Below are 14,138 nucleotides of genomic sequence, written 5' to 3'. Positions count from 1 at the left end.
TTAGAAAGTTTTTTTTCAAAAAAAAAAAAAATTCTAGGTCTTAAAAGTATTTTAAGTGTTTTTTTTAAATTTATTTGTATTTTTATTAAAGTTTAGTTCTAAAAATATTTTCACAAAAATCGCTTTCTATCATTTTAAAATGCTTTCAAACAATTCATAGATTGTGACTTCTTTGTGCTTTTTATTGGTTTGTGCTCTTGACAAAGAAGATTAGAAGAAAACTTGACATTTGTTGTAGAAGAATTTGAACCACATCATTGCTAGTTCATTGTGAGGTTTAACTCATTTTTCCACCTTTTAGTCTAGATGATATTGTTTGTTTAAAAAAATGGCACTCTCCATCAATTCTCTGCTAACTCATATTTTTAACATAATATTTTATTATATTGTATAAAAATTAACTTTAAACTGTGAGCCGTAAAAATGGAGGGAGTTATCAACCGCCAATCCACGTGTTGCTCAACTGTAGCATTTTGGACATTCTGCAAAAGTTGCATCTCCCAAAAAAAAAAAGGTAAAAAGCTCAACGCCCACTGGGAACCCGAAGAGGAAGAAATGACCCGATTTCCACCTCCATCTCCTCCTCCTTCTTCTTCCTCTTCGCTATTGATTCCGATCGACGAATCCCTAACCCTAATCCCCGGCCTCCCAAACGACGTCGCTGCGCTGATCCTCTCCTTCATCCCCTTCTCCCACCAGGCCCGTCTCCGACCCATCTGCAAATCATGGAGGCTCTTCCTCTCCTCCAAAACCCTAATCGCCCTCCGCCAGACCCACCACCGCAGCAACCTTTCCCACCTCCTCTGCATCTTCCCCCAGGACCCCTCCGTCGCCGCCCCTTACCTCTTCGATCCCCGAACCCTAGCCTGGTGCCCCCTCCCGCCCATGCCCTGCAACCCCCACGTCTACGGCCTCTGCAACTTCACCTCCCTCTCCATTGGGCCCCATCTCTACGTCATCGGCGGCTCGCTCTTCGACACTCGTTCGTTTCCGATCGACCGCCCCTCGCCGTCCTCCGCGGTCTTCCGATTTGACTTCAGCACTTCCTCGTGGGACTTCCTCGCTCCGATGCTCACGCCGCGTGGAAGTTTCGCCTGCGCCGCAGTTCCAAATTCGGGAGAGATTCTCGTCGCTGGCGGCGGATCCCGGCACACTCTGTTCAGCGCGGCTGGAAGCCGAATGAGCTCAGTCGAGCGGTATGACATTGGTAGAAATGAATGGGTTGCAATGGACGGGTTGCCAGGTTTTCGGGCTGGGTGCGCGGGGTTCTTTGTTGGGGATGGCGAGGAGAGGGAGTTCTGGGTTATGGGTGGGTACGGCGAGTCCAGAACAATATCAGGGGTTTTTCCGGTGGACGAGCATTACAGAGATGCCGTGGTAATGGAATTGAAGAATGGGAATGGTGGTTGCAGGTGGCGAGAGGTTGGAGATATGTGGGAAGCAGGGGAGAGGATGAGACTGGGCAAAACTGTTGTCGTGGAAGATGGCGATGATCGCGGTCGACCTGCTGTTTTCATGCTTGATCGGAATGTTATATTCAGGTAGTTTTTCCATTATCTTTAGCTTTTGTGGTTTTGTGTTTAATCTCGGGCTTGAAGTAACATTGCTTGTTCTGTTCTGCTAGTGACAATCCAATGTTAGTGTCAGCATTAAATATCTATACAAAGCTTCAAGTTCAAGTGTCTTTCGGTATCATTATTGGATTGGTTTGAATTGGATGTCAATTAATTTTAGTTTAGTGGGTAACAGTTGGTTTTTTTAATGTACTATGTGTGATCTAGATAGGGAATACTTGGTGCTGCCTCATGTTCTGGTGTATCGATGTGTATTACATTTTCTTAGACCTCACTGGGTGTTGAATTTATCTTTGTTGGTTAATGGAATTTTGACCGAGAGGTGTGCCAAAAGCTTGTTTTTTGGATTTCCGTATCAGGAATATAGGGTTCGAAATGCTAGTGTGACTAGATCTTGCAACCGTAACTCGGGGAGGAAGGGAAATCAGCGTGCAGGGTTGCTCAGAGCAAGTACCTACCCAGGGAGATTCCTGAAGAAGTTTGTTGTAAATGGAGTGACGAAATCAGGGTATAAGAATTTGGATTGAGTGTGGCCATTGTTTCCTTGCACCATGGGCAAAACATGTTTTGTATGTGTAAGTGTGTGAAGGAGAGAGTCAGACAGAGAGATCTGACTGAAAGTATCAACGTTTTATTTGGTTATGAATCCTAATGTGCTAATACTAGCTCTTGATGATTTTTGTAAGAAGATCCGAGCGATGTGGCTTTCTGGAAGTTGTCGGGTGGCTTGATCATATGTGATATATGATTCCACTTTAATACTGTGTTTGGATTTTTCCGGAAAGAAACAACTAAGAGAGGGGCTGGTTTTGAACTCATTTTGATTTGGCATGATTTTGTTTGTGTTTCAGCTTTTTCAGGTTGAAAGTTCTCTCTATTTTTCACCACAAGGAGAATGCAGAAGACAGAGCTTGAAATCTTTATGTGTTCATTTATATTGAACTACGAAACACTTATTATGTGACTTAATTTGGATGGTTATGGCAATTTAAATTTATGACTTAAATGGCACAGGTTCTACCGGGACATAATGCTGCAATGTTTTAGTTTACTTTTCTGTTTGATTGATTGTGGTTTACACAAGCGAAATTCTTGTTTTGTCATAGTAATATATTAAAAATGTTGAGAGATGCACGGTTTTCTGGGACTATCAGTAGTTTAGTACACGTAATTCTGTTATGGGCCACATTCTTTTAATTTCACTTTTTGTGTATGCTTATTTATGTCTTTTTGGACGTATGCATCTGCCCCTAGTTTATGTGCTTGAATTTCTTCCTCGTTATTAATTTGATCTTTGAGTGATAATTTTATTGAAGTTTTTGCTTATGTTGCTTCTACATAATAGTTAAAGTGTTCCTGTCTACTGCACTGCAGATACGACATGGCTTCAAACCGTTGGTGTAAGGAGTCACGTCTACCAAGACAGGTCCCATGCAACTCAGAATTTGGATTCGTTGTATTGGATGGAGAGTTGCATGTAATAACCCTTTTGAAGGCAGTTGAACCAGCAGAAATCCGGAGGTCACGACTGCGTCAGAGAGCAGGAACACTTTACATCCAAATCTACCATCCAAAGAAGAAGGCATGGAGATCTCTCATAACAAAGTCACCTTTCCATTACGGCTTGGATTTCAATACTGCAGTTATGAGCACCATTCGCCTGTGAATCTCGATTCTTATTGCTTGTACTTGTGTTGATAATTGTACCGATTGATGTGCAGCGCCGTCTATATTGGTTCTTTGGGGTCATTGCTGCTAGTATATTTGTATAGTCTTGAATGTACAGCAGACCGAGATAAATAAATTAACTGTTAGTGAAGTGGTCATTAGTTAAGGTGGGATACATTTGGGTTTCATATATTTGTATATTTTTTTCAGAGAACAGATATATTTATATATGTATACCAAGACGTGTTATATAGGTTTGTTGCTTGTGCTCTAATCAATCTTTTTCGTGTTACATGCGGTCTCTTGGTTTGTAGATTGATCGAGTATTTACTCCATACGTACTTTGATACCAAGGACCGAAACAGATTCTCTCATTTCCCCCTCACTGTTGAGAACAGTAAAACGGCTCGTGGTAAAAACTCTAGTCGTTTTCCCATCAAATGAAGTCTTTTCGGAAGTTCCGAGCAAGGAAAACGAAAAGAATGTAGTGTAAAAGCGAAGCGCGGGCAAAAATTGAGACTAAAATGCAGTCATTCCAAGTAAAGATCCACGTTTCCACCGCGTTTTAGTTCCAAACTTTGAATACACAAGGAGTGCGGCTAAAGGAGAAAGTGGCTGGCCGTGAAAAATGGGGGTAATGTATAAGTCATAACTCAAACCAGATTGCAGCGTTAAACCGCAACATGTCTCATGTTTCACCTTTTTACATCTATGACTTCAAACTTGAGAGATATAGGAAATTCAAGTCCTAATATATAATCAGCAAGTCAACCCAAAGTATTTTATTGACATTTGGGTCAAACTTTCGAGAGGAAAAGGAGGGAATCTGGTGTCTCATCGAAGATACATCCCTTTGTATGTATCCGCAACATTCATCATGTTAACATGTAGACATAAGAAAATATATCTCTACAGCACTTATCATGTGACTGTAGACGTAAGGAGATATATCTTGTTTGTAGGTCTTGAGGTGAAGGTATTGCAAGGTCCATAGTAAGTGCAAAGAAGCATATATAGTGGGTTTGGTTTTGATCTATGATATCATTTCTTCTGTTCTGACCCATTCAAATTTTAATGCTTTCCACAACAGAAAAAGGGCATATTGGTGCATATGAATACCCATATATCTAACCCTCCACATAAAACATCCTTCATATTTTTAAGCTAGCTATCTTTGTTTAATATCTACAAGTATAAGATCACCATGAGGTTTCTTAATGTTTTATTCACAGTTACAACAGTCGTATTTCTCATGAGCATGAACTTGCATGAGGCTAGCTAGTGCAGGCAGGGTGTTGCACGATGAGAAAGAAAACTTGATGAGGATGATGACGACGATGGGCAAAGACATCGTGTTGATGGAGTCGAAGATGAGGGTTGTCGATCATCCTCCTCCCAATGGACCTAGTGAAACGAAACCTGCTTGGTCTACTGATCTTGACGGTTCAACGATCAACCAAAGTAACGTTGCAGGCCACACTACAACCCCGCCTTCTCCACATGATGCATACCCTTATAATGCCATGGCTAGATCATTACTCGGCGTGGCTACAGATCATAAATCATTTAGTTGATTAAAAATATCTACAGAAATCCCAACCTAATAAGATACATCAAATGTGATTGGAAAATAGACGAATAAGTAGAGGGGAAAAACCCTAGTTTAATTTTTCACATTTATCCGTGTTTTCTGTTGTCTTTGTATTGCTTATTACACACTCTACTTGAATAAGAAAATAGACGAATTCTCATACAACTATCTTATTTCTTCTTTATGCACTATGAGGGTCGAGACTATATAAGAAATTTTGTTTTTGGTTCGAATAAGACGTTTTATTCAAACACCATGAGATAGTCTAATTAACAGTTCAAAATACTCTATTCGAAAGTCAAACATAAGCATTAGGAACAAAAGCGTTGTCAAAAGATGCTATACCCGAACACTAGCATGGGGCAAAACAAAGAAATAAACAAAAACACACATGCAAGTGTTTACAATCATATCGTGGAAATGTCAAGTTACACTTGGTACACTGATGCAGTGGACCTCGGTAAAAAACCACCACATGAAACAAATACACCTAGAAACGAGAAAACTAGGATAGCGCAAGCTTTAGACTCATCCTGATTTGGAAAAGGAACCTGAGACCTCTTCAATCCTCTCTATCTTCCAGTGTAACCTCTTGAACGATCATAAAACATGTAATGCTTTGTCGACCTCCCATTTGCATCGATCCCCCTGAAATCCAATGGAGTCCACCATCACAAGCATTTAACTTCCTTCCGTCCGCCATAGGCAAATAACAAGATTCATAACACTCATTTAATGTTTATTGGAAAAGGAAAATGTTTGTGCAAGTATAGAATTGTTAGTAACAACCCAAAATAACCTTGGTGCAACAACATTCCGGTGATTTATCTGGGTGAGCAGAAGGCGGTGATCAAACCTATATAATTCAGAAAATACTCAAAGGCTAGCCAGGAATTTTGTTTGTTTGTTTTTTTTTTTTTTTTTAACTAGGTAAATTATGAAGAATTTAAATTAAATACTCTTTCTTGATTATCAAGTAACCTCTGCTTCATATTTTCAATTACTATGTTAGTGTTATCCAATTAATGTTATTTACAAAGCAGGTTGAGATATCGTTGCGCAAAGACTATTTGCGCGATGTAGGTTGTCCATCGCTCAATTTTCTGGCGCCAAACCAAGACTTTTACTGCTTTTTCCCAAATATTGCACAACGAATTTGCGCGACGGAAAGCTTTGTTGCGCAAAGTCCTGTTGTGCAAAATATCATTGCGTGACGCTTCTTTGTCAACGTTTCACAAAACGTTTTTGCGCAATGTAATTTGCTCTTTCACGCAAGTATATTTTTGTACTAGGGGTGTGTTCAAGGAGTTCTTTGAGTTGCCTGCAGAGGACAAGGCAAACCTCTACTCTGACGACCAGCAGTGGGTATTTTGATTGGGAAGATGTTCATCTTTGGCGCGGTTTCCTACGCTACCCTTGCCACCCTCTAGAAGAATACATGCAGCAGTGGCCCCAACAGCCTAGTAGATATATAGGTACCAAAGAAATACAGATTCATGTTCTGAAAACTCCATTTTTTTGTTGCATTTATGTAACATATTTTTCTGTATCTACAAATACTAATTATTGATATGATATGTATTTCAAAGATCTGATGTGGCTCTGAACGTTTTGGAGCTAATCAGTGGAGGACTTGGACTCGAAACTGGGTATTTCCGGGATGAACTTCTATAAAGCCATTAATTACAAAGAGTTCTTACCAATTATGCTATGAAGCAGGGTAATACCGAAGTTGTACTAGAACCCTTTAAGCTCCAAGCTTGGTTGATCATCATGCAAAAACTTCAGTTGAGTATTGTCTTAAATTGCAATATAACTGTCTTTCTTTTTGCTTTCTGGTTCAAATTTATTTGGGTGTGGATTCATAAATATTGTAAAGTGCAGTACTTTTTATTGGAAAGTTTGAACGGTGGCACCATAATTTTAGTCAAGGGTTTTCTAAGATGCACGCCTGCAGAGAAAACTGCTAGCATGAATCTGAGAAACCTAACAAATTATAAAATTAAAGTTGCAGGCTCTTCACCAGCAGCTCCATTCCATGGTACCACCACCAACTGAATTCACACAACATTATGCAAAAATATTAATCTTCATTAAATCAGTTCATGTATAGATATATGAAACCCATTATAAGTAAAAATTTTATTCATAACTATTAGCTCCCTGAAACTAACATGACCGATTAAAAATTGTAATCATAAAAAAGTAACATAATTAATAATAGGATAAGCAAACCAAGAAAACACAACAACTTGAACTCTTAAATCCTAATTAACTTTAACTCGAGCTGCACATCCTTCTCTTTGTAGCCTAATATTACTTCTTAACTCAATTTGCTCCTTCATTGAAGCTTTTATTCAAATCACGTTTAGGGGTTTTCTTAGGAGCAACTCCATTATTAGGAGGTTGGTACTTTATCTATGCCGGCAGGCATGACACATCTTACAGTCGCATTAATCTACTTCCTTTGGCTGTTGGAGTTGTTGAACCTGCTTCAAACATCTTGATCACTAAAATCGACTAAAGCGTGCACTATTATGCAACAAACAAACAGAACGTCAATTGAAGATGTCTAAAGGCAAATACTCGAGGAAATCTATAGGTGGGTGTGTGTTCAGAATACTAATTAAGACCCCATATTTATACTAGTTTGTTGTAGGCTTGTTTACTTTCTTGTAAACAAAGGGAAGTCCTGAATAGGCTAGGGAAAACTTAAAGCTTTGTAAATAATAGGAATATAGTACTTAATCCTAGAAAGAAAGGGACAGAACCTAAACACAAAGGGTAAGTCGGAAAACGGTAATTGGGGAAAATACGACAAAAGGAACTCTTAGATAGGGTAAGAAAAATGTAAAATTAAAGCTTTTCAAACCATAACATGAATAGTGCAGCTTCATCCTATAAAGAAAGGGAGAGAAGAACCTGAAAAAAAAAGGATACTAAGACATAAATTATAACATTATTAATTAAGGAAAACTAATAAAAATGACTTGAAAATTTTAAGTTTTAATCAATAGGACAAAAATGTGTTGTAAGTGAATAGTCCCAAGAGTGACTTTTTGGAGTAAAATTGTCATTTTTTGTTAAAGTGAATAGTACCGGAAGTGATTCGTTAAAACTTCTTTATAATTAATTATAGTATGGTTATAAATTTGTTATTTTAATAAATTAAATATATTATTAAATAAAAAATATATTATTAATTAATTAATTAAATAATATAATTATTGGAAAAATTTTATAATTTCTTTCAAACTTAATATTATCTAATTGTTGAATGTTAACACATAATGAATATTTATAATCAAATTTATTGCACACGTGACATAGTCTTATCAAGTGTTGAGATCACATATGTTTCAGGAGATGACCTATAAAGTCGTCGGGAGAATACAAAGTCCACAAGTCAAAGTGAAATGAATTTTGAGTTTCAAGGAGTAAAGCGGTGACTTTTGAGTTATACCGGTCAAAATGATATCAAAATGTAGTTCTAGAGGCGTAGCTAAAAATAAGCCTAAACTATATATGGGTTTTCTTTATTTTTTTTTTCAAGCATAGAATCGTCTTTTAAAGGATGAAGTGAAAATGAATTAAAACCTTAAGGGAATGTTAGTGTTATTTTTCAAACATGAGGGATTTTGTGAAAACACGATAAACCTGAAGGGGTCTTAGTGTTATTAACTCTTCATTAAACTCATAACATGAGATTAATTAATGAGTCATCGTGCGTTATTTCTTATAGCACAAATTAAATAGAGTCCCTACATAGGAATAATAGTCACATATTTTACTTTATAAGTTATTATTTACACTCCAAAAATCTAATTGTGCACTCCTGATAAGAGTATTTTTCTCCTAAATATAAAAATTATGAAGTACACTAGATTTTGGAGTGACAATGACTTGAAGAGAAAAGCCCTACACGAAGCAGGTCAAGCCAACAATTCCTATATTTTATCACTTTTGTCCCGTAGTTAACCATGCCAACTGCCAAGGCCGGCACTATCTTTATTCCAAATGATACAACAAAATATTGGAGTAGATGGGATGGCCGGCACTATCTTTATTCCAAAATGATACAACAAAATATTGGAGTAGATGGGATGGCCGGCACTATCTTTATTCCAACTCTGATAGAACAAAGTCCACTTTATATGTGCACTAGTTTTACCCTTCATTGTGAGGCTAGATACGATTTGAGAAATGGAGAAGCTTGTTTCTAACTGGTACAACAATCGAACCGTGCCCGAGAATTACATATTCCCACCAGACGCAAGACCCGGGAAGCTTACTACCGCTCCTTCTTGCGACAACATTCCAGTGATTGATCTGGGCGGTGATCAAACCTGTATAATTCAGCAAATACTCAAGGCTAGCCACGAATTTGGGTTTTTCCAGGTAACATATTGGGACTTCAAACTAAATACTCTTCCTTGATCATCAACTAATGCTATTTATAAAGCAGGTTATCAACCATGGAATATCAGAAAGTTTGTTGAAGGACACAATGGGTGTGTTCAAGGAGTTCTTTGAGTTGCCTGCAGAGGACAAGGCAGCTGTCTACTCTGAGGACCCCAAAAAAAAATGTAGACTCTTTACCAGCAGTGGAAATTATGATTGGGAAGATGTTCATCTTTGGCGTGATAACCTACGACACCCTTGTCTTCCTTTAGAGGAGAGCATGCAGCATTGGCCTCAACAGCCAAGTACATATCGGTAAGAAAGATTAATCTACCAAATTAAGATACATAGAGCTTGTATTAGCTAAAAGTGATTTTTGACAGCCAAAAGTGCCTCTGACACGTGTTAGAAAATGTTAGGGAAATGATTTCTCACATGCCTCTTTTCTCCTCTTACACATTCATTTACATTTATGTCTATTAACTCTCCTTGATTTATTCAATTCGACATTCAGAATTAAGGGTGTGTAAAGAGAGAAAAGGGGTGCGTGGAAATCATTCTCCAAAACTTAAAAGCTCTTTTTACATAAGCCCCAGGAAGCACTTCCTATGATTTTAAATAAATATTGCTACATCTTTATGAGCAGACGTGCTACCTACATAAAAGAGCTTATAGATTCATGTTTTGAAATCCCCCTTTGTTTTTGTTGCACATATATGTATGATATGCTTCTGTATCTTCAAGGATTAATTAGTGATGTTATGTATTTCAGAGAGCTTGTTGGGACATGTTCCTCACAAATGAGGAAACTGGCTCTGAACATTTTGGAGCTAATCAGTGAAGGACTTGGGCTTGGAACTGGGCATTTTAGAGATGAACTTTTGAAAAATATGTTACTCTCTGTTAATCATTACCCGCCTTGCTCAGACCCAAGTTTGACATTAGGTGTATCTAAGCACTGTGATCCAAACCTCATAACCATTTTACTTCAAGAAGAACACGTAGATGGACTTCAAGTTTTCAAAGACGGGGAATGGATTGGTGTGAAGCCTCTTTCTGATGCACTTGTGATTAACATAGGCTATCAGTTACAGGTACATCAGTAGATTCAGTACCCTTCTTTACGCCGAAGATTATTTCGATGGTATTATTGATTTTGTATTACTATCTATACTTGAATACATAGCGCAGTCAATATCATGTCGAAATAGGGGCCTGATAGTAGTTCCATAAATATGTTCATCAACCTTCTCTTAATTACCATATGACAAACTATTTTTTTATTTTTTTTTATTTTTTTTTATGGTATGGGATGTAGATAATCAGTAATGGGAAGCTGAGAAGTGCTGAACATCGGGCAGTGACGAGATCAAGTAATGCCCGGACATCTGCTGCATTTTTCATCGCACCTTCAGACGACTGCATTGTAGAACCTGCTGGAGATCTTATTAATGCAAGCAATCCACAACTCTTTAGACCCTTTCAATACAAAGAATTCATTTTGAACTATGTTACGAAGCAGGGCAAAACTGAAGTTGTACTAGAACCCTTTAAGCTCCATGCTTAGTTAATTATGAAGCTGTGACTGGGGAAAACACAAATTTATTTGGGTGGCAATGGTCTCAAATTTATTTGGGTGGGTTAATAAATATTGTAAAATTTAGTACTTTTTATTGGAAGTACTACCTATGTACTAGTATTTGTGTTCAACCATTGCGAGATATGATTGACATTAATTAATCATTAAGTTATTTAGACTTTGAATTCTTCCTTTGATCATCAAGTTATCATTGTTCAAGGACTTCTTCGAGTTGTCTGCATGCAGAAGAACGCTTACCAAATTGGTCTCAACAGCCAATTAGATATCGGTAAGAAGGAGCCACCGGGCAGTACCATGGCACAGTACCACAACAACTAATTGAATTCCAACATATATTTGCAAAAATAATTTTAATCAACTCAAGGTTTCTCTTGGATCTATAGATATGTCAAACCCATCACATAAAACAGCAAGTAAAATCGTAATTCAAAACTGTTATCAGTTACGTACCCATAACAAACAAACAAACCAAAAAAAAAAAAAATTCATAAGTAGGATATAACGAATCAAACTCCTAAGTTTTAAATAATCTCAACTTGAAATTCCATCCTTCTCTTGGTAGCCCTAAAATTACTTCTTTAACTCAATTTGCTCCTTCATTGAATCTTTTATTCAACTCACGTTTTGGAGCTCTCTTAAGATCAACTTCATTATAGGGAGGTCGGTACTTTTTCGGTGATGGCAAGCATGGCACATTTTTTAGTCGCATTAATCTGCTTCCTTTAATTGTTGGGGTTTTTGAACTTACTTCAGACAAATTGATAATAAAAATCGACTAAAACGTACACTATTTCACACCAAACAAATACAAGGTAAATGCAAGCCGGCTAAAGCCGAAAACTCAGGAAAATTAAAGGTGGGTGTTTTTGAGAAAATATTAAATTTAAATTGCCTTCCAAACCATAATAGGACAGCTTAATCCTACAGAGAATGGCTCCACAAAAAAGTCCTACAGAGAAAGGGAGAAAAAGAAAAAGGGTAAGATGTAAAATACCTAAAGGTAAAGTGAAGTGCGAAAAGGAAAACTGTGCACCGTTTAACGCTTACTCTTTTAGATGTCACATTCTTTTTTGTTAAGGGTGAAGATAAACTCCAAAAATTTGATCAATCTTCCAGTGAGGACTGGCTTCTGAACATGTTGGAGCCAATCAGTGAAGGACTTAATTGATTTTCAATATGATCAACCAATTACAGTTTGAATAGGCCGGTTTTGGTGGTTCAGCTGGTTTGATGCACACTGTATTATATTCTCCCTAGGCTAACCATTCATGCTTGACCTGAATGTTATATTCAGGTAGTTTTTCTCTTATCTTTAGTTTGTGTTTTTTTTTTTTTTTTTTTTTTTTGTTTAAGCTCGGGCTTGAAGTAACATGGTTTGTTCTGTTCCGCTAGTGAATATTGGTTCCAATTAGATTGAGATTGTTCATGCTAATCTAATGTTACTGTCCGCATTAAATATCTATAATGCAAAGCTTCAAGTTGAAGTGTTGTTGTTCTGCGTTGTTGGTATCATTATTGGATCTGTTTGAATTGGATGTCAATTAAGTTCAGTTTAGTTGGTAAGAGTTCGGTTTCGAATGAACTAAATGTGTGATCTAGATAGGGAGCACTTAGTGCTGCCTCATATTCTGGGTGTATAGATGCTTATTACATTTTCTGAGACCTCACTGGTTATGGAATTTATCTTTGTTGATTAACAGAATTTTGACAGAGAGGTGTGCCAAAAATTTGTCTTTTTGGATTTCCGTAATTGGGCATATAGGGTTAATGCTTGTGTTACTAGACCATGCGAATGAGGAGTGTAAGCTTTTCCGTAACTCGGAGTCTCGGAGAGGGAGGGAAATCAGCATGCAGAGTTGCTACGATGGCCTAGTCCAGAGAAAGTACCCACCCAGGGACTTTCCTGAAGAAGTTTGTTATAAATGTTGTGAAATCAGGGTATAAGAATTTGGATTGAGTATGACCATTGTTTTCCTGCACCATGGGAAAAATATGTGTTGTATGTGTAACAGTGTAAGTGTGTGTGAGAGAGAGTCGCAGAGAGAGAAATCTGACTGAAAGTATCAAGATTTTATTTGATTATGAAACCTAATGCGCTAATACTAGTTCTTAATGATTTTTTTGTAAGAATATCCGAGGCATTGTGGCTAGCTGGAAATCTTTAGGTGGCTTGGCCGTATGTGATATACGACTCCACTTTTATACTGTGGATTTTTCCGGAAAGAAACAACTAAGAGACGGTACGCTCTTGAACTCATTCTGATTTGCCATGACTTCGTTTGTGTTTTTACTTTTTCAGGATGAACACTATCTCTCTATTTTTCACCACAAGGTGAATGCAGAAGACAGAGCTTGAAATCTTCATGTGTTCATTTATATTGAACTACAAAAAACTTATTATTCTGATCACAGAAAAGTTCCAAAGTTTAACAATTTGAGGGATACGTGATGACTTCATTGGATGGTTATGGCAATTTAAATTTATGACTTAAATGGCACAGGTTCTACCAGGACATAAAGCAACGATGTTTTAGTTTACTTTTTCTATTTGATTGATTGTGGTTCACACAAGAGAAAATCTTGTTTATCTTTCTTAAGTAATATATTACAAATGTTGAGAAATGCATGGTTTTATGAGACTATTAGTAGTTAGTACAAGTAATTCTCTTATGGGATCACATTCTTTTATGTTCACTTTTATGTATGCTTATTGATGTCTTTTTGGACGTATTCATCTGCCCCTAGTTTATGTCCTTTGAATTTCTTCCTCGTTATTTATTTGATCTTTGAATGATAATTTTAGTTTTTGCTTATGTTTCTTCCACATAATAGTTGAAGTGTTGCTGTCTACTGCATTGCAGATATGACATGGCTTCAAACCGTTGGCGTAAGGAGTCACGTATACCAAGACAGGTCTCATGCGACTCAGCATTTGGATTTGTTGTATTGAATGGAGAGTTGCATGTAATAACCCTTTTGAAGGCAGCTGAATCAGCAGAAATCCGAATGTACGGCTAGTGCGGCTAAATAAAAAGATATATTTCTACAACACTCATCACGTGACCTGTAAAAGTAAAGAGATATCTCTGTTGTAGGTATTGAAGTGGAGGTATTGCAAGGTCCATAGTAAGTGCAAGGAAGCATATATTGTGGGTCAGATTTTGATTTCTTTGTGCCCCAAAATGCATGCCAATAATATAATGAAAAATTATTTGCAAGACTCATTTCTTCTGTTCCGAGTCCTGACCCATTCAATTTTTAATGCTTCCCACAATAGAAAAAGAGCACATTGGTGCCTATAAAT

At 37.3% G+C, this 14,138-nt stretch overlaps 2 protein-coding genes across 2 annotated transcripts; both read left to right on the top strand.

Annotated features, from left to right (window-relative positions):
- Positions 1 to 508: 508 nt before the first annotated feature.
- On the top strand, positions 509 to 3,432 carry LOC137725696 (F-box/kelch-repeat protein OR23-like). The gene is made up of 2 exons (XM_068464465.1): positions 509 to 1,541; positions 2,949 to 3,432. Exons 1-2 carry the CDS (start codon positions 556 to 558, stop codon positions 3,238 to 3,240), a joined length of 1,278 nt encoding a protein of 425 aa, XP_068320566.1. The 5' UTR covers positions 509 to 555; the 3' UTR covers positions 3,241 to 3,432.
- Positions 3,433 to 8,948: 5,516 nt separating this feature from the next.
- On the top strand, positions 8,949 to 10,868 carry LOC137722475 (flavanone 3-dioxygenase 2-like). Its single transcript, XM_068461487.1, has 4 exons — positions 8,949 to 9,231; positions 9,299 to 9,549; positions 10,007 to 10,328; positions 10,553 to 10,868. The coding sequence occupies exons 1-4, from the start codon at positions 9,037 to 9,039 to the stop codon at positions 10,799 to 10,801; spliced, it is 1,017 nt and encodes a 338-aa protein (XP_068317588.1). The 5' UTR covers positions 8,949 to 9,036; the 3' UTR covers positions 10,802 to 10,868.
- Positions 10,869 to 14,138: the final 3,270 nt, after the last annotated feature.

The sequence above is a fragment of the Pyrus communis genome, chromosome 2 (assembly GCF_963583255.1).
Source record: "Pyrus communis chromosome 2, drPyrComm1.1, whole genome shotgun sequence".
Classification (NCBI taxonomy): Eukaryota; Viridiplantae; Streptophyta; class Magnoliopsida; order Rosales; family Rosaceae; genus Pyrus; species Pyrus communis.
The sequence above is the reverse complement of the archived record's forward strand: the minus strand, read 5'-3'. Positions and strand labels throughout refer to the sequence as shown.

Bases quoted from the DNA above. Each gene is read 5' to 3' on its own strand.
- LOC137725696 (XM_068464465.1), top strand. From the start codon at position 556: ATGACCCGATTTCCACCTCCATCTCCTCCTCCTTCTTCTTCCTCTTCG. The intron at 1,542-2,948 runs GTAGTTTTTCCA...ACTGCACTGCAG, and splicing joins GATCGGAATGTTATATTCAG to ATACGACATGGCTTCAAACC.
- LOC137722475 (XM_068461487.1), top strand. From the start codon at position 9,037: ATGGAGAAGCTTGTTTCTAACTGGTACAACAATCGAACCGTGCCCGAG. The intron at 9,550-10,006 runs GTAAGAAAGATT...TATGTATTTCAG, and splicing joins CAACAGCCAAGTACATATCG to AGAGCTTGTTGGGACATGTT. The intron at 10,329-10,552 runs GTACATCAGTAG...TATGGGATGTAG, and splicing joins ACATAGGCTATCAGTTACAG to ATAATCAGTAATGGGAAGCT.